The 21,222-nt window shown below is 44.9% G+C and overlaps 1 protein-coding gene across 1 annotated transcript in view; it reads right to left on the bottom strand.

Annotated features, from left to right (window-relative positions):
* Positions 1–3,818: 3,818 nt before the first annotated feature.
* The window catches only part of brip1 (BRCA1 interacting helicase 1), a 30,270-nt gene continuing 12,866 nt past the window's right edge, over positions 3,819–21,222 (bottom strand). The window contains exons 15-20 of the mRNA XM_018748367.2: positions 15,792–15,951; positions 15,429–15,550; positions 8,020–8,132; positions 7,837–7,919; positions 7,171–7,506; positions 3,819–4,786 (exon numbers count right to left, since the gene is read on the bottom strand). Coding sequence (XP_018603883.2) covers positions 3,912–4,786; positions 7,171–7,506; positions 7,837–7,919; positions 8,020–8,132; positions 15,429–15,550; positions 15,792–15,951 — 1,689 coding nt within the window. The 3' untranslated portion in view covers positions 3,819–3,911. The remainder of the gene's footprint in view (positions 4,787–7,170; positions 7,507–7,836; positions 7,920–8,019; positions 8,133–15,428; positions 15,551–15,791; positions 15,952–21,222) is intronic.

The following is a 21,222-nucleotide window of genomic DNA, read 5'->3' as shown; positions in this document are numbered from 1 at the left end:
TGGAGAAACAAAGCCTGGATTAATGGATCTCGATTTGTATGGCCACATGCTGATAGTAGTAGTAGAAGTCCCAGAAATGTGAATGTGATTTCAGCTTACTCCAATGGCCTGCACAGGCCCTAGATCTCAACCCAATTGAGCATCTTTGGGATGAAGTGTAACAAGAGGTTCGCAGTATGAGCATGTGACTGAAACCTGCAGACAACAACATGATGCTATCAAGTGAAAATGAAGGATCAAGTCAGCATCTTGTTACATTTACATTTATTCATTTAGCAGATGCTTTTGTCGAAAGCGATGTACATCTCAGCAAAAGTACAATTTGTGCATTACATTAAGAGAGAGAGACATGGCTGCAGACATGTGACTCAAGTAAACCTAGTTTGTTTCCTTTCACTTCCTGCATCGATGTTCATCATTCAATTAAGTTCAAGTTTATTGTCATAGGTACAAGTACCATGAAATTCTTCCTGAATGCTTCTCCACAGACTATGGACAAAGACAGACAACAGAAATACTGCACAAACAAAACAATGACAATGAGTAATGCTAATAAGAATAAATAACAGTAACAATAACAACAATAAATAACAGTAGACAGCCAGAGAACTCAAAACATGAGAATCCTTAATGTGACAGTGTAATGTACCAATGTGCTTGGAAGGAGCAGTCCAACTCTAATTACTAAAGGTGGCACATTGGTGAGTGTTGTATACTCTTACAGCAGTGGGGTAAAAGCTGTTCCCGTACCTAGCAGTGCGGGTTCGAATAGACCTGAGCCGCTTTGCAGATGGCAGAGAAGAGAAAAGTGCTCGTGTGGGGTGACTATGATCTTTCATGATGCGCATCATCCTTCTGAGGCAGCATGTGGTGTAGGTGTCCTAGACTGCTGGTAGCTGTGTGCCGATGATTCACTGAGCTGTTTTGACCACCCTCTGTAGGGCTTTCTTGTCCTGTGTGGAGCAGCTGCCACCCCAGGATGTAATACATGGCACTCAGTCCCAGTCCTAGTAGTTTGTGGATCAGCTTGGTTGGGATGACAGTGTTAAATGCTGAGCTATAGTCCACAAATAATAGCCTTGCATAGCAGTTTTTGTTATCCAGGTGAGACAGAATGGTGTGAAGTGTGTGTGATATTGCATCTTCAGTGGATCTGTTGTGGAGGTAGGCAAGCTGCAGTGGGTCCAAAGTGTTGGGGATGGTGTCCTTAGGTGCATAAAACACTGGATAGACAAAACCTGATACCCTCATACCAATTTTTTTTTTTTTTTAATATTATAAGATACACAAACGATCACATACAATGCAGAGAAGCAGCTGAATAAAGGCTCATCTGCGGATGCTCATGAAGTTATGGTGCATGAACATTTACACCGTACATGAGCTGGAGAGATCTTGGGTGAAATGGGCCCAGAAAAGGTGAGTTGTTGAATCCATGCCTTGAAAAATTTGGTCTGAAACAATTTGTGCTTGGATAGTCGTGTGTTGTCTGTATCTAAGGGGGTGTGGTGGTGCAGTGGGTTGGACCACAGTCCTGCTCTCCGGTGGGTCTGGGGTTAGAGTCCCGCTTGGGGTGCCTTGCGACGGACTGGTGTCCCGTCCTGGGTGTGTCCCTTCCCCCTCCGGCCTTACGCCCTGTGTTACCGGGTAGCCTCCGGTTCCCCGCGACCCCGTATGGGACAAGCGGTTCTGAAAGTGTGTGTGTGTGTGTGTGTGTGTGTGTGTATGTATCTATATTTTTTATATTTTCTGAAAGATGAAAGCTTACTATGAGTTGTATAGTGCTTGGGAGAAAAGAGGCTGATAAATGGACAAAGTAAATTTAAAAAATAAATACACTGCAACAGATTAAATGCTTGTGTTTGGATTTCCATATATTCATTTTTGCACATTTTTATAGATATGTTAGAAATGTAAATACACATCACAATTTTTGGTAGACTTTCATCTTTTAGGTCAACACTGTCACTCCCCTTACCTTGGTGCAAGCCTTCCTGCTGCCTAGACGTGGCACCCAGCCTGAAGCAAGAAGGATCACTTTCCTCCACTGTGTCCTGCTTAGGAGTGTTGACCTCACTGTCCACAATAACAGCGGAATTCATTTTCTCAGCTGTGTCACTGCCTGATGGAATGCAGTCCTGGACTCGGGCCCGTGACTTTGCCAGTCTACCTATCATTCTGGGTTGTGCCTTTCTGCACAGGGGGCCAAGCAGACTGACCAATCTGCCGTTGGCAACAGACCCAGACAAACGCTGGTTCTTTGCAACCACCATCATAACACTGTCCAAGCTCTCCCTGTCCTTATTCTGTCTGGTTCCAGATTCCCATGGGAATCCCCCCTCTCCCTGAGTCGGGTCAGCAAGGCCCTGAATAACGCATCCTGTCCTGCTTGTGTTTCTGTCAGAGCATTTGACCACAACCTGGGCTGTGACCCTCTCTGCAGCTCGACCTGCCGGTTGAAGCACATTACCATCATTACACAGGACAGTCAGAGAACACACATCAACATTAAGTTGAAAAGAGTACAGTTGCAGCATTTTTAGCTTCACCACTCTCATCTAGGCATAACCGGAACATACAAAGCGCTTAAATCATCTAATTAAATAATAAACAGTGAAACAAATGGAGATCCAAGGTGGACACCTTGCATTACTTTGGACTGCTTATTAGGAGGCATTAAACAAGCCCACTTTCTCTCTCCTCATGAAGCCTGCTTATTCATATTGATATTAATGGGGAAAATCGCATCTTGCTATCCAATTACCACAGTAAAAGCACTAGCCGTCCACTGATGAAGACAAATTTATTTTAAATTAGACTTCTCTACTCCTGTTCTGACAGCTCCTCAGTACAGGACACATTAACACAGTTAACCATTCACCGCTCCCCTAACGAGACAAAACTTGTCAACTTAATGGCGGCTAATTTGACTGACCCCTCCTGCCTCGCCCCACTGTCTAGCTCCTCAGTTGAAATAATTTAACTACAACATCTCCCAGCACAGTCTTGACAACTCATGCTGCTATGGCACTTATGACCCCTTTTGTCTCCTGAAATTTAAAAAAAACTATTAAGCATTACAATGAAAGCAGAGCTTCATTTTTTGAGAATTAATACACCGTAAATGAACAGAAATTAATTTTCATGTAATAGGCACTGAAAATGCATCAGCAATCAAATGCACACATTTCACATGTTCATTATATAGTTTCACTGTCATGTTCATGATTTGTTGGGCAAACTGTCACATATACGTGACAATCACAAAACCATCTGCAGAATTACCTTCCAGCAGACTTCCTTGGGCAGAAACACAGCCCAGAGGTCATGGACCATCAAGCCATCGTGCAGACAGCTCTTTGGTGAGGATGGTCACAGAAGGGGTTACCATGCACATATGTCCTAGTTCCAACAGCACTAAGGACTGCTTACCTTCAGACACAGCAACTGGCTGAGTCAACAACCTTCAATTCCACCTCATCTCCAGCAACACCCAAAGAATAGAACTGTCTCACAGAACTTTGTTTAAGAGAGACACTAAAGACATTAGGCATTATTTTTCGAAGACATGTAGCCTGCCTGGAAAGGTCACATTTATATAAGCTTTAAGCAGGTGTGAAACGTATGGTGCGAACTTCCTGAGATTGTTTACAGCTCTGCGAGGCTGTATGTTTCCAGTACACATCACAAGTAATGTGTGCTCCATGAAGACCAATACAGGAAAAAACAGAACTGCCTTTATTCTACAGCATCCAGTAGAAGCACTGCATGGGGCCAAAAAAGTTCTTATTCAAAGCAAAAAGATGGTTTTTCTCTGATCACTTTTATTTTCGACAAAAATTTTTAAATAGATATAAACAATGCCTACAATGACATCACACCATCAATGATCATAACCTATATCTTAAGGCCTAATCAGTTTTGAGGGATGGGGGGCTTTTATCATGGGAATTAAAGGGAAAGAAAGATGTAAGTTTACCTGCTGATGTCTGGGGCCCCTTCTGCTTAGACCTAGAGAGCCTATTTGCCCAGTTCCTGCCCTGTCTGTTGTCCAGCTGGCCCTCTGCCTTCTGCATAGCCCCATCCTTACTGTCTGAATTACATGCCATATGCTCATAGTCTGTTATTACAAGTGGCTTGAGAGGTGAGTGAGTGCCACCCTCCTGGCCATCACAGGGAGCAGGATTCAATGTTCTACAGCCCTGTTCAGACCCAAAAAGGTCCTCAGACAGCACTTCAGCTGCTGCCTTGCAGAGAAGAAGGTCACCCTTGGTGCCCAGTTCTACACAACATGCTGTCCCCTGTGGTGACACTCCCCTATCTTCATCGCAATCTTCAGTCTCAAAAAGCTCTGGTGTGAAGAAGATGGTCTGATCTTCCTCCTGTTCATCCTCGTCCTCAGGTGGTGAAGTTTGTACATCAACAGGGGCATTACATGCCGACGTGAACCCCTCAGGGGAGAGTTCAGGGTCCTTTCTAAGAGAGTGGACCAAGCTCTCCTCCTGTCCTAAGCTGTCAATGACTGCATTCAGAGGGAGCTCCACTTCCGTAATAGGCACATGAAATGCTAGGGTCTCAACACTCTCCTCCAGGGCAGGCTCCCAGTTGGCCTCCCTGTGATGGTCACTTGTCTGGAAGATGGGCATCCTTAAGTGGCTGGTCACAGGAGTGGAGGTGAAGAAAGGATTTAATGGCTGTGGCGAAGAGAGGGCGCAGATGTCCCTGCCGTAGTACTGGGGGGCATCAGCCGAACGCCAAGGCTGCTGCGTCACAGGTTTGCAGCCGTCTGTCCAAGACACAACACAATGCCATCAGACACAATGCTAAATCAAAAAAAATATGAAAAGTTCTGCCGATCCACATAGTAGCATCTGTGATTGTGTCTGGGGTTCTACAGGTCATAAGGTTACACTCTCAACAATTCTGAGGTTCACTCGCTGCACCAGCTCCTGAAAGAACCTGGCAACCCAGGCTAATAATTTCCCAGAAACACACAATGCTGTGGTTTTGCTCTGACTGTTTCAACTCAGAGGACCTCAGAGACACCTCCTTGGGCCTTAGGGCTCCCCTCTACTCTGCTGTCACCCTAAGAGGAGAGGAAACATACATGCTCAATCTACCCCAAACAAAGGTCAACACGATTTAATTAAAAGCAACAGTCAAACATCTGCTCATCCCTCTGCGTCTCACTTGAGCAGAGCCCCCAGGGTGTGGAGCATGGTAATGAGGTACCCCAGCCATCCCCCCAAACCCCAATGCACCCAAGAGACCACTGCAACTTCCAAACAATGTCACAATGGCAATATGCCATTATGCGTGTTCACTTACCAAACAAGGAACAAATGTCAAGATTAAGCAAGCAAACTCCAATAAATGAGACTGAAAAAAATATATTACAGAATAACCAGCTGTCTAGCGAGGGAAGTTTAGCTTAAAAAATTAATTTCACAAATAAACCATATGAGCACAAGCAAACTTCTTATTGGTCTTGAGGAAAAAACACTGAAACAGTATAGACAAATTCTTGAAATGAACAACTTGAGGCCATGAGATTTACCTGGAAGAAACACTACATGGCAGCACGAGGTTCAAATGCACGGTGACCTGAGAATACGAGACAACCCTTGTAGCTACATCTTTTTTTTTTTTGAAAATGTCAGAATAGCCAAAAAATGTGGTAATGCCATAGACCTCAGAGTGCAGATAGCTGCTGACAAGTATATATCGACACTTCAGATTTAAAGAAAGGGCTCACGTGTGAACAAAGCCCATATCAGTTTCTTAGTGTGTGCACTTTCATCCTGCTTTTCAATACCGTTACTCACTTATCTCACGCTGTTCTCCAAATCATCTTACAATGTTACAATTATTACAAAGCTATTTATATATATTTAACCATTTAAAGACATAGGTATTTTTTGTTCTATCAATGCAGGCTAAGTAACTTTGTCAGGGATATTACACAAGGAACAGGATTCAAATCTGTGCTCCTTGAATGAAAGGCAATGGCTGTAATTACTATACTACTTGCTGGTCCTTATCTTCACAATACACCTTCAGAGTTACACAGTATAGAGTCAACAACAGCTGAAAAGGGCTAACAGGCCAAAGCTGTGGATCAGAGCACAGGACCATGGACTGTAATAATAAACTGGCATATAAAGACACAAAATTTAGGTTTGGAATTCACAAATTAGCAACCTAATTTGAATAAATATCAGAAATGGTGTTACTTAAACAACTGACAGTGAAACTATGCATACTTTTTCATTTATTGCAAATATTGGTGCTTACACTGAAGAAACTGTCAAAGTTTGTGTGCCAACTTCTGAAAACATGAGACATTCAGAAGTGCTATAGGAGAATAGTAGCCAGGGGAAGTTTTTTTAAAAAAAAAAAACAAAAAAAACCACACACATACAACAGCCCAGATGCAATAGGATGAGCATATTGTAATGGGCACTTTATTTATTAATTGTGCTGCAGCTAGGGAATCCTCCTGGGTTCTCCCAGTTTCATGTGCTGCTACTCCATGCACTACAGTTTGACCTTCAATAAAACATGAAGGCCACAGAGGCATGGCAGAGTGCTGAGATGAGCCTGAAGCACAGCGGGCACAGGGTCAGGTCCTCACAATCACACCTGTGTCTCCAGCTCTCCCTCATCACATGGCACCGATGAACTTACAACATCAAGAAAGAAAATCGTACAGGAACTAATGTGGAAAAAGTGATTCTTCACACACGTGAACTTCCATTTGCAGAAGTGCTAAAAACTGGAAAAATTCTCAGCTGTACGCTGCCAATGTTCCAGTGTGACATTATGTACAGTGTAATGTCACGCTGTATCCTCTTCAGTAAAAATCAAATTACGTTGTACAGTTTCCTGTCTCTTTGGATGTACTGTCACAATACGGACCATGTCTAATGTGGATTCATTTAAGATTCCATAAAGAGTGTTGTTTACTATACATGGGATCACAGTTGATGGCATTATTTGTAGGTTTTTACAAACCAAAATCATCTGCAGAATTGCTTGCAGATACAGAGGGGTAAACTTACCCACATTACACATGTTGATCCGGCATATGAAAGAGAGCCAGTCAGACCATTATGAAGACACAATTTCTTTGTGAGCACTGGAGGCTGTCCTCACATGTCATGTGTCTACCTTGTGTGTCACTCTGACTTTTGTAGCTGGTGGTAGCTTCAGGGATGGGCGGATCCAAAACCCTCTGGCCAGACACCTGTTGCACCGGCCGTGGTGTGAAATCCTGGGGTGGGTCCTCAGTTGCTTTCTCAGTAGGATTTGTGGAAGGGAGCAGCAAGGACAGAGTGGAGGGGGATGGGAGCCATTTTGTAGGCTCCGTCTGCTCGGGTGGGCAGGAGCCATTTGCACGGGCTGTCGCTGCCCCCTGCTGGTTCTCAGAGAAGGTGACCAACGACTGCATGGCGCCACCAAAGGTGTTATGATGCTGCACAAGCTGACGCACCCACTTCGAAAGGCCTGTGGGAAGAAATAAACAGCATGTGTGGGCATCTCTGTCCATCTCTGTCCAAGCACACACATAAACATGTAATCTGGAAAATAAATACATTTTCAGCAACATAAACATATATTCAGGGAGATAAAAATAATTCTTTTTTCATTTTTCACAACAAATAGAAAGTCTAATTCTAAGAAAGTCTCAAGTCAGTCACAGGCAAGGACTGTCACCTAGTGTTAAGAATGTGTAACCACACTTGGATGTTTATTTAGAAACACAATGAGTACTATGTCTAGTTTATATTAATTAAATGACCAGCCACAAGAACCCACTGAAGTTGTGCTCCTCACCTGTGATATACTTGTTAGGGTTACACCTGAAGCGATCATCCACTAGAATCAGCGCCCCCCAGTCGTTCCTGTGCCGGATGCACCTGCGGAAGCGAGAGTGCAACATTGAGGGAGTCAATTTTCTCTTCACCTGGACTTGCTGAGACACTGTGTGGATTGCTGGTGGGAAACCATTTTGCGCACCTGCCCAGGGCTTGGTTGAGGGCACGGTAGGCCTGGATCTCATACCAGTGGCTACCGGACAGGAGGCCACGGGTTTTTGAGTGCTGGTCATTGTACTTCATCTTGAGCTCCACCTGTAGAAAACAAAACAACCACTGAAAGAGGACATGCAAGGCTGAGGGGAGCATCAGGAAGGAGCAAAGCCCAAAGAAAGCAACATGCCACACCTATTAAATGTTTTACAACACACACAATGTCTACAACCACTTGTCCTAAGAGGGGTCACGGCGAGCCGGAGCCTACCTGGCAACACAAGACACAAGGCCGAAGGGGGAGAGGACACACCCTGGATAGGACACCAGTCCACCTCAAGACACCCCAAGCAGAGCTCAAACCCCAGACCTGCCACACAGCGGGTACAGAGGAAACTTGCCGCGCCTCCTAGTTTTACAGCAGTGCTTGATTGTGTTGACAGCTTCAAAAACATACAATAAGTGTTTTATAACAGTGAAGTTATATTTTCTGTTTTTGAAGCTGTCAACACAATCAAGCACTTTTGAGGGATGAGGAAAGGCTGATGCAATTTAAATCAATTTTGATTTATTAAAAAAAAGTCACTTTACAGAGGCTTTACTGATGACAATATTATTTACAGTGAGGGGGTGTGGTGGCACAGCAGGTTTGGCCTGGGTCTGCTCTCCAGTGGGTCTGGGGTTCGAGTCCTGCTTGGGGAGCCTTGAAATGGACTGGCATCCCATGCTAGGTGTGTCCCCTTCCCCTCCAGCCTTGCGCCCTGTGTTGCCGGGTTAAGCTCCGGCTTGCCATGACCCCGCTTGGGACAAGCGGTTTCAGACAATGTGCGTGTGTGAGATTATTTACAGTATGACAAGCTGCTGCCTTGTTGTGAAACAAAGTATGGGGAAACTATTGAAACAATCTCAAAATGACATTTTTTTTTAAACGCAAAATTACAATTATTATTATTACACTGATAAAACAGATTTTATGGTTGTTTCACTTGTGTAATCTAAATCTGTTCAGTTTTTATGGACTTCAGCATATTTCTCTTGGAAAACTGAGTATATATATGAAATGTAACACAGGGGCTTAATAAGCCTTGATTCAGATCTGAGATGATGTTGTGATTCTTTTCTGAAAACAGCCACTAAAATGAACCTGATGCTGCCCATCAAGTTGGCTTTGTTCTGACAGACAAGCAACAACAATTCCTGACCTTTTCTCTTTTTTTTTTTGCTAGATTTAAAAAAAAAAAAAAAAATCCCTGAAACTCCTGTTGATGTCTGTTCAGCCATCCCAACAATCCAGAAGGCGGTAGAGTTTCACCTGGGCTGCGGCCACCACCACTGCTTTCCTGAGGGGCTCCCCACCTGTCACGGTCATTGATGAAAAACTAAGTAGACGCGTCTGGCCTGGGGAGTGCGAAGGCGGACAAGAGACTGGTGCAGGGTGGGGTGATCCCGCTGATGACACCCAGAGCCCGAAGAGGTTTTTACTCACATGCCCCCATGGACAGATCTGTTCTGAAGGAGGAAAGAGGGCTGGGTGTATGTGTGGAGGCTGTTGGCGGGGGGGGGGGGACAGAACCAGCATCTACCTTCCTGCAAAAATGCCATGAAAGCATCCATCAGTTTTCACCCATCGCTCCACATTGCGGCGCTAACCTTTCTAGATTGACATGTGATAAGTTCATCTTGCATCTGACAGGCCATGCTACAGGACAGGTGGGCTAGAGGCCCCTAACCGTTTCTGACAGGTATGGTAAGCTTGGGGCCGGTGTGGTGGCACGCGCTAGGTACGCTAGCTCTCCCTGCAGCCCCTACCTCCCATCAGCCCCTTGCCATGTGAGGCTGCACACAGACCCTGCCAAACTGCAAGTTATCGCTTTAAATCTTGGTGCTGCATGTGGCACACTGGTGTGGAGGGCACCACCAGATCCACTTCCCCCGTCAGCATCAGCGGCTGACTCCAGAGAGGCCATGTCTTTGGTTGTGAGCAATGTGAAAGTAAAAAATACACAGCGAAGTTACAGCCCCAAGCTTGATAGATGAATGCCAAGAGTGAAACTGTCCTCTCGCCACCCCCCATCCCAGAACACAGCAAGGGACAGACACGCATTCATCTCGTCAGCTCCCTGCCGAGATGTATCCGTCTCAGTGACACCAGGAGCACTGAGGCATCCAGTCACAGGCCCCAGCTGTCAAAGGAAAGGGCAGTAGCCCCGGGCTGCCAATGTCATCTACAGCCGTTCGGAGTCCATTTCAGCATGCAGCGCTCCACTAGCCAGCTCCGCGTCAGCACTCAATCCAACTTGACAGGTTGCATATGTGAAAAAGCCAATTCTCGCTGCTAGCAAATCTCCTAAATGTGCAAGAAAGCACAAGGTAGAAGGGATTAGTTAAAATGTCAAGAGACTTTTTTCCCCCTGCTTCCTCTTTGCTCTACCTGTTCATCCTTAAAAACACACATCTGGCCACAAGGCAAGCTTCGCAAGCAACTGGCTCAGCCGAGCAGTGGCTTGTGAGCCCCTGGCGGTCCCTGCCATCATGTGGCTATCGTGGAGATGCCAGTGAGGTCTGCAAGCCTCTCTGCTTCCACGCTTACTCCCCTCAGGCGTTCCGGCATCACAGCGGAGTGGAGATCACAGAAATCGAGTTGCACACACCTAAGGCGGGTTTCAAAGCACATTTTCCACAGAAAATCTGAAACTGTGCAGCAGGAATTATACAAAAATAAAGTATTTCAGAAGGCAGTTTAGTGTGATAAAGATGGTTTTCTAGTCTTTTCATTTTGAGTGTATTCTTGCAAATGTGAAATTCAGAACAGCCCATTGTGCTAAGTAAAATTACACCATGTTATTCATACTTGATTCAGGTAATACATTCTGATATTTTCAGAGCTATCGTAAGTACACTGGTTCCTTAACTTGCAAACACAATTGGGACTGGAACTCTGCGAGTAACAATTTGTTCATTTAGCTGATGCTTTTCTCCAAAGTGACAATGTTAGTTTACTACAATTATTCACCCATTTATACAGCCGGGTAATTTTACTGGAGCAATTTAGGAGAAGTACCTACAGCCAGGGGTACTACACCCAGAGGTGGGGATCAAACCTGTGACCTGTGCTCCAAAGACAGCAGCTTTAAGCACTATGCTACCAGTTGTCCCCAATTTTACTACCAAATCACAACGAGCAAAACTTAAGAATACAGTATATAATTACAGTAAACAAAACAGATATCCCTCAAATTTTTAATTGATTATGTTCTGTAAAAACCTTAGACAAATCTATAATAAAAAAAAAAAAACTTTATAACACCCTATGACCTTGTCGTAAGTCACAAATCCCCTTATAATACATATTATTTAAACCATAAGGATATAGTATAAACAATAAGAATGAATGCTAGATTGATTAATATGACTTTATTATATTTATTTATTTCACAAAATTTAAATTACATATAGATTATTTCATTTAGCTGACACTTTTCTCCAAAGTGACTTACAATTATTTACCCATTTACACAGCTGGGTAATTTTTACTGGCCCAATTTAGGGTAAATACCATGCTCAATGGTACTATAGCTGGAGGTGGGAACTGAACCTGCAACCTTTGGGTCCAAAGGCAGCAGCTCTAACTACTATGTTACCAGCTGTCCAGTTTTAAAATATTACTAATATAGAATAATAAATATGGTACAGTATCCATGTGGCTCTATTTTCCCCTTCATTTCCAAATGTGTTTTCCTTCACTTGAATGCAATCACATCTGAAATGTTCTATAAATAAAAAAGTTTTTGCATACAAAATGCAGCTGCTGGTAGACACACTGGCTGAGTCAATAACAAATATGGCAGTGCAATAGTCGATGTTACTGTACAGCAGATGAAGCGCTCATCATTAGACGTTACAGCCGAACGTCAGGACTCCGTAAGGTTGATGGGACTGCAGTTGCAAGTCTGGGTCGTCATAAATCACATACTCCGAGGAGTACCTGTAAACCTGTTGTTTAACTAGGCAGACAACAAGTATACACACTTAGCCAACAAAAGAGAACCTGCCCTCAGACACAATGTACACAGAAACCATACCAAAGAGAATCTACCGTGACACACCTAAGTGTACATACCTGCCCTGCAGTAGGGAACCAGCTATGATACCCACTGCATACACACCTAAAGCACACAGCTTATATGTGTGAAGAGCATATTTTCACAATGTATCATTACCATTTTTACTAATACGGCTGGATGTCACTTTGCCCTTTGAGCACTGCCCTACGTAAGGCACCTGTTGAAAGGAGCGCTATACAAAATAATCCGAACTGCAACCCGAACTACAACATGACCCATATAACTTCCAAACACTTCTCACATTACTTATCAAACTTTTGAGACATACCTACTAATTACTCTTTGAAGCACTTCTCTCTAGCACTGTTTACAAATGTCTAATCACACAAGTCTAATAAATCACCGGTAACAGGACATTCATCAAAACACCGTTTACCAATCCATTCTTCAGCCATCCACATCCACTTACACCACAATAAAGGAAATGACTGGAGTAACTTCAAATCCCTCTATTTATGTAAACGTTTATCTGTAACAAAATCATAACACATATAAAAAGATAGACAAAACATATTTCTGTGTAGATGGCACATTTAACTACACTTAGTTCCATCCAGAAAATTCAGGCACACCATATACAGAGCCACTCACTGCTGCTACACACTGATACTCACGCTGTATACGTCTGGAAACGTCATTTCGGCAGGGTGGGTACAGACCATCAAGCACAGCAGCCAGTAGTGTTTAAAATGATGCCTCCCAGGATTAGACAAAAAGATTTACAGCACAGTGTGAGGCAAACAGAGATGCAATATGTGCTCTAAGTGTCTTTTTACTGGCCTTTTAAATCTTTAATTGTTTAAACGACTAGCAGAGACTCCTTCCTTTTCCTTCACCCACTTAAAGTTGACCTCTGACCCCAAACCACCATAACAGAGCCATTAAAAGAATGATCCCTGTTTAGGTGGAGGCCTACAGCAAACCTTTACAGCTCAGGAAGGCAGCCTAGTGCTCCCATAAACTTCTTATCATAACTGTGATTGGTGGGAGGGGGTTAAGATGACTGTGGGAGTGTGTGTGGTGTGTATAGATGCCCGTTATTCAGTCTGTGTGTCTGCCTTTCCCATTGACATATCTGTGTGGCTGAGAAACCCCTTAAACTGAACCCCTCCAATCCCACCTCGATGGCCCACTAGTCAGCTCCTGGCATGTCATCACCCTAGGAGTGGGCCAGCTAGGCACCTGTCTCTGACAGCCGTTAGCACAACAGTCCTGTCCCCTGCAGCGCTAATGGGGTCACCTTGTGGTCCCCAGGGCATGGCTAAGCCGCAACTTGGTTCCTTGAGCTGTACCATGTGACTGATGCTCTGCAGGCCGCACTGATACAAGACAAAGCAAAAAGGAAACGGCACCAAGTCCCTCTGATTTTCATCTGTCAACTGTTTCCTATTACACAAATGGGCCAGCTAGTAGCGTAGTTTTTAGAACTACTGCCTTTGGACCCAAAGGTCGCAGGTTTGATCCCCACCTCCGGCTGTAGTACCCTTGAGCAAGGTACTTACCCTAAATTGATCCAGTAAAATTACCCAGCTGTATAAATGGGTAAACGATTGTAAGCATGTAATAATTGTGACCTTAACATTGTAAGTCTCTTTGGAGAAAAGCATCAGCTAAATGAATAAATATAACTTAAATGTCTTTGCATTCTAGGCTAAAATGTTAACTGGACAAAAGGGTACAGCAATATGGTTTCATCAGTGAAAGACTACAGCAGTACAAAAGAAAATTACACCAATTTGATCCAGGTGGAAACTGCCCACAAGAGGCAGAGTGTTTGTGAGTTTTACCTACATGCAACAACTTGAGTAATTTGATTACAGTTATCATTTAAAGAAAGAACAACTTCACCTACTTTTTGAAGGTAAAAATTAAAGGCAGACTTAAAATGGAAATAAATTAGTACATCATTCAGAAGTAGAAAAGACTAGACTCATTTTATGTTACATGGAAACAGTGACTTAAATGACGTTTATTGGCAGAAGAGCACGGAAATCTACAAACCTAGGAGGTGTCACAGGACACAAATTCCCATTCCTGATTTAAACACTTACGAAAACCGGACTACAGGAACACAGATGTGCAAAGGGCCACTTCAAGGACTGTGCACGAATGACCTTGTCTTTCAACCCTGAAGGAGATACGTTGAAGAAGCACCATTCTGGCAGATACCAGAATAGTCTGGGGATTATCTCAGAGGCCACAGACTAACAGCGTCAGTGCTGCTGACCACCGTATGTGGCATTTGAAGACACGGAGAGCCTTCACGGTTGGCCAGCTCGCCCGCTCGGCACCCTCTGCCCAACCCCCAGCCCATCTACTCATCTCCCGGCCGGCGCGCTCAGAGGGACCGTGAACAAGCTGCGTGATTAGAACCTAATGCAATACGAACTCCCTGCACCCTCGCTGTCCAAACGGCAGGTGCTTTCCACCAATCGGTTTCCAGTGGAGCAGAAGTGAAAAAAATCAAAGCCCCTCCCCCCCAGAGGTACCAGAACTGCCGCATCAACAGCTACATTAAGGTGAAGGAGTGGGAAGCGTCAATCATCCGCACATATCCCACGGTGACAGACCTAGTTAGGAAACCTTCAACATACTTTGACAGCAAGGTAGAAAAGAAGAAGGAAAAAAAATACTTGAAAAGGTCAGATGCATCTGTTTAGGACAGGGCACACACGGCAAAATCACTTCACTTTTTTACGGATCACAAAAAAGGCCCCTTTTCTCTGTGGCCCATTTTCTTTAAAACTGAACATATATAAAATGCCCAACCTTCAAGACTCAGGGAGTTTGTTAGGTGACCGTGACTTATAGCTAGACTGACCTTTCCTCCAGGAGTGGACCCATGCTCACTCATGCACAGACACACACACACACACACACACACACACACACACACACACACAGAGTGATCATCGGTGGGGCGATCTGGAAATAACTAATTGAGACCCCACTTCTGCTTAGCAGATATAACACATGGCTTCCCTCATCCAACCAACCATGCCCTGTTGCCTCCATCTTATACTACTAAAACGATTGTTCCTACAGACTAGGAGCAATGATGCCACAGTGATTCTGCTACTTCTACGTTGCAGAACTTGTTACTTGTTCTGTAGGTCAGGTTTACAGAATAATGACAACTGACCTGCTGCCTATGGTTCTCAGACCACCCATAGCAGCTGTTAACTAATGCAAAAAGATCATTTAAAGCTATAGTGTCACACTTATAGCTTGTGTTGACCAGCAAGCTCTTCCATAGCAGAGCAGCACCTGTTACCTGTAGGTCCTTGATGTTGGGGAAGGGGATCCCAATGGTGACCACAGCCCTGGCGTTGTCATCAGTGAAGTCTAGTCCCTCGCTCACTTTTCCCCTGCATACAGCAATCAGCAGTGCGCCATCTGCAAACATCGTGACACAATCTCCATCACTACCACATTCCCACATTGATTTATACTGCCATTCAAAACAGAACAGCAAAATTTTAAAGGCAAAATTTTTATGTCTTGCCCTATATCTTATGGCTGTTTCTTTAACCACCCAAACTGAACATAAACTATTATCACAAAACAGGATGCTAGTAAGAAGGTACACTGCTGCAGGCTCAACTTGAGCCCTCACCTGGGGCTCCTCCTAGCCTACCTCTATGTCCCGGGTCCTTGATGGCATCATAGTAACTCTGTAGCAGCTCATCAAAGTCACTTCTGGCCCCACCCCTGGGCTCTGTGACAATAATCTTCCTCTGCTCAATCTGCTCCCACAGGCCCGTGTTTGTCCAGCGCTCCCGTAACTTGTCCAACATCTGCCAGATGTAAGCACATGTACAGACAGACAATGCTTTTAGTTCCTTTGAGGAGCTGCAGTGAAAGTGAGAGAAAGCAAGAGGAAACATGATCATTTGTGTTGTAAATGGCACTTGGGACACAGAAGCGATTCTGCTGTTTCCCTTCCCACTATGATGCAATGGTACCAGTACCCAACAATCTCAACCAGGGGTAGCCATCAGTTCCACTCTGCGGTACATGTAGGGGGAAGACCACAATATGGAAGGAGCACAGGAGCAATAGAAAGCAGGCAGCAGGGCAACATTTTTAATGTTTAAATAAAGCTAACCAAGCCAACAAATGGAGAGCCTTTGCATGACTGAGGAAACGTTGTGGTAAGAATTTGCTTCGGTCTGGTTCACATTAACGGTCACTAAGGAGCTAGAACAGGAAAACCACAGGATGCAGAGCCGTCATCCGCAGCTTCAGCCTTTCCAAGCTCGGCCTGGCATGGCATTTTGATATAGCATGAGAAGATGAAGGTCTGACACAGACCGGGTGACCTGCTGCACGACTTGTTCTACCTCACATCCCTTGTTTGCTGTTGCTAAGGGGCTGAAAGTTGGTGTGTTAAAACTCCTTCTCTTAATAATAAAAAAAAATAATAATAATAAAAAAAAATCACTGTTACTGCACAGTGCTTGTGCAAAAAGTCAGCCATTCTCTGGGGATGAACATTGATCTAAAAGCCCAGCTCTCTCTCTTGTTGAGCGCTACCCGTGTCTCTGCTGTGTGGATTTTACTCTTGAATAAGCATGGCTTCACAACTGACGAACATCTTCACTGGTTTGGAAATGTGTTGGAAGGGTCAAGCAGAAGTTCTTCTTGCAGTCAGTGGAAAACTTATCACGGCAGGGTGTGGCTGTGGGGCTGCTGGGATAGCGAGCAAGGGGGAATTGGATGGGGACGCTAAGCATGGTCTTCCCTTTAATGCTGGTTATCTGAAACCTTGTGCCACAAGTACAGAGTACCACGCAAGAACTGACCAGTACAAGCAGCAGGGGTCAAAAAGACGAGCCCATGCCATTCTGCCAGGCATGGTGTTGAGGCAGCCTCAAGATATGCACAAAAGAGTATTCGCCTGCAGTTGTGAATTGAAGCATGGCTGAGTTTCATCAGGTTGGTGGCAGCAGGGATGTGCAGGCCGGAAAGTTTTCATCAATAAAACATCAAACTTTGCGGAGCGGCAACACTACAGCGACAACGGGCTCTTTTGTCCACATTTACAGACTCAAGGCAAAGTATTTGTCCCACAAACGCTTTCCAATGCAGCAGTGGCACAGGGTAAATTATTCACGCAATGGAGTGGGAGAATTTACTCCCTACAAAATCCGCTACTGAACAAAACAGCAATTATCTGCAAGACTAAGCTTTGGAAAAACGTGATTCTTGTAAGAAAATCAAGATGGAGAACAGATGAGAACGGCAATGGAAGGAGAAACTTTATTATTTTCTCAGAACTAGACATGATAGAGCAAACAGCACCTCACTATGCGAAATTGTTGCTGCGCGGCCGTTATTAATTCCTGCAGTAAGCAAAGCGTAACCTGATAATAATCTGAGCGTGAGTCAATAGTAGAACTCTGGCCCTTTAAAGGATGAGGACATACATACAGCACAAAGACTCCTTGTATAAGCTTGTTGTTTATATTCCCCGTGCTGTAATTTGTAAAGCCATATAAAAGCAGAAGAAATATAATCCACTGCCACTCCAGGGGCCTTTGGCTAGCACAGTAATGGCCCTAATGCTTTTATCTCGCAGACACTGTGAGTAAACATCAACCTGTGTCTCCCTCAATACAGCCATTTAATTACGTGCACATTTTCCATATCCTTCATCTTGACAGAGTGCAGCCCAGTTCAAAGGCAACGATATGAGCTGTGGCCCAACGTGGCTGGAGTCCTTGGCTCCTGTGAGGTTGAACCCCATGCGTACTCCCTATCCCCGGTCTTCACTTCTCCAGGCACTGAACCCACCTGCTCCTAAAGCAGTACAAGGCTGCATGGCATGGTTACATTGCCAAATCTTGCCCAGATGGCATGGAAGTGTGCAATGAGGCTCTTTTAAGTGCACAGCTGGCATGCAGAGTGTGACACGCTCCCCAATGATGGACCCCGGTGTCAGGGTACGGTGGAGTGGCTGGGATGAAGAAGTAGTCCAGCACAAAGGCTTCATTACTAATTCAGAAGAATGTTCTGGAAGAAAAGGCAATGGGAGGTACCTCCCCTTCCTTAGGGGCCAGGCCAGCCCCAGGTGGGGAGGGGAAATGTCAATCTCACACTTGGCTGATGCTCAGGTGCACACACCAGCAGGAGAAAAATAGTGCAGTCACCAGGGTAAGTCACATAAAGCAACCTTGCAGTATGCACACAACATACAGAATTATGGGACACACTCCTTTCACTCTGAAAAGAAAGTGTGTTTATGTGTGTGACACATTAAGAGACAGTGTACAGGGGTATGCACACATGGGGCAGCTGCTGGGGGGTGTGTGTGTCTGTGTGTGTGTCTGTGTGTGTGTGTGACGAACAACAGTCTTCCACATGACAGCCAGTACTTCTCACATTCCCTGCAGTTTGGGGGCAGAGGGCGCCAGTAGCTCTGCTTCATAGCTTATTTATGGGCCTACTGGCATTTTATTACAAGCAAGCCAGAACCTTACGGGCTTAGTGATGATGGCGGTGGTGGAGGTGTGCACTGGTCACCTAAGAGTTGTGCCCGTTTACAGAGGAACTGGCATCTGGCGCTCCAAAGCTGCTAAGGGCAGCTCCCACCATGCAGAGGTCAGAAGCAGGTGTTCCACAGGGCTTTTCCCCTCTCTCTACTCCCCAAGGCTGAACAACTGGTAAAACCTGTCCAACTATCTCCTGACCTCTGGTTTTCCAAAGGACCCTTGTTTCTGGGTGTGTGCTTCACTTGAAAGACTTAACATTATCAACAAAAACTGTGTAATATCTAAGAAAGGAATTGATTTAGCGAGTTTTCAGAGGCACAACGGAAAGTAAATTATTTAGCACCTTTGCCAGGCAAAATGCATGCGTTGCTCAGCTTCTTCTGACATGCCACAACAGCTCAACAGAGCTTCCCTTTGGCGTGGGATGCCAATTAAGAGCGACTGGGAGCCACAGAACTGAGCTTCCACTCTCACCTTTTCCTCCGCAAGGTAGCAAAATGCTCCTTTTTACTTGTTGTCTGTTTTTTTTCTCTAAAACAATCGTTGAATAATGAAAGGCACTTGGCACTCAACAGCATAAATGAAACATGGAGTGGCCGCTGACAGCAGTGGAAGATGTGTGTAGTGGTGATGAATAATGCAGTGGGCGAGCTTGGTGGCGATGATCATGTTGGCTGCTGCGAGGCCTAGCGCCACTGAAGGGTGAAACGCTGCGAGCTGGAAGCCCGAGGTCCATGGCATCAAGACTTGCAGAGAAATAAGATACTTGCAGTTGAACAAAGCAATCTGAGGTGCAACCAGGGCGCAAAATCTGGCCATGTTCCCTTAAAGAGTGAAACGAACCAAAAGAACCAAGTATAGAAAAAAAGAGGATTTAATGCTCTCAAAAGTAAAAGAGCAGAAGGTTAGCGGAGCTAAGGTTAGTTCAGCCATGCCATTTAAACACACCACCAACCGCCCATGACATGGAAAAAAGTGCCAGGGGTCTATATGACTAAAACAGACACACACACACACACACACACACACACACACACACACAAACACAGACACACACAAACACACACACACACAAACTACAATGCTGGATGCTGCTTGGTGTCACTTACAGCCAAAGAAAGCACCTCCTCTGTCCCTGGTCACATGTAAGGTGTTTGTGGGAGACGCATCAGCTCCTCCAGTGCAGGAACTTAAACTACAGAACAAGCCTCACGCCATCGCCCTGGTCTGGCCACAGCCCCAATCGCGGGTGCGCAGTACAGGCTAGTAATAGAGCTTTTCATGAGCACGAAGAACAGTGAAACCCAGGAGGCAGGAACGGGACCCTTTCACTGCACCATCCACTACACAGCCAGGTGTACAGGTCCTGCTACCTTTGCCGGAAACTGACAAAACCAAAATCCTGTACCACAACAGAGGGTGCTGACTCTCTTTCCTTATGGACTGAAAGAAGAATGGGTATGTTTATGGCAGGAGTTTCCATAAAGAGTACATACATATTTTTATCTTGCACCCACTTTTCACAAGGCAATTACCGTGAACTGATATTGTAAAAATTATTGTGCTGTATAAATGAATAAATCTGTGCAGACCTAATATTGTATGACACTTTGGAAAATAGCATTAGCTAAATTATAACTTTCATGAAAAGATTTATACTACATACAGTATATATACAGAAATTATATAACAGAGGAATACACATGGAAATAATAAAATGATTTCTTTAAAGGAAGTCATTTATCCAAAAACAACATAAGGAGCTCCTGACCCAGAACCAGGCCAGCCCACAAGTCTTCCTGCCACGGCACAATGTCAAAGCATAGTGTTGCTGGTGGCCAGAGGAGCAGAACTTGCACCGCAGTGTGCCTGGCCTGTTCTGGGTGGGCTGGGTGCTTTATCTGGCAGAAAACCTGCCACTTTACGGCAGAACACTTATAGAGAGTCAGGGTGCTGGTCAGAATAAAGTGACCAGAAGAGAGACAGACACACTTAGAGATGCTCTTACACATGTACACAAACTGTTCACTGCAGAAATACTGGGAGCATAGGCAGCACACTGACAGACGGACAATGCCCGCTCTCCCTCAGGCATGCTCTGACTTTGATACGACACACGCTGGACAGACACCCACCCACCCCCCGACCGGCGCCAGCCCCAGTGCCTCTTCACACAGACAGCCCGGCGACACCACCCCTAATGGCCCTTATCTTAATCTGCTTTAAAAGCATCTTGCCTTTCCCAGAGATCTCTTCACCTTCACAAATTCACTTTTAATAAGCATCCCCCCTCCCCCATGCTGCAGCAGCCCTTCATTTCTCAGCTCTGTCTTTTGCAATCAGGCCAGACACCGAGCACAGCGGTGGTTTCAGTAGCACCCATTCAGGGGCCCTTTGGCCACAAGTGCTATAAACCACAAAATCAGGGCACTGTGGGAGCTGTCTGCAGTGCACATAGGGACACACACAAAGCAGCAGCTATGCGTCTAAACACACACACTCCACATTCTCATCTCACAGGCTAGATAAGGATCGTACAGACACAGAGGTGGGTGTCAGGGAAATCTTGATATT

Source organism: Scleropages formosus, chromosome 10 (assembly GCF_900964775.1).
Source record: "Scleropages formosus chromosome 10, fSclFor1.1, whole genome shotgun sequence".
Lineage (NCBI taxonomy): Eukaryota > Metazoa > Chordata > Actinopteri > Osteoglossiformes > Osteoglossidae > Scleropages > Scleropages formosus.
Note: the sequence above shows the minus strand (reverse complement) of the source record. Positions and strands in the feature narration are given on the sequence as shown.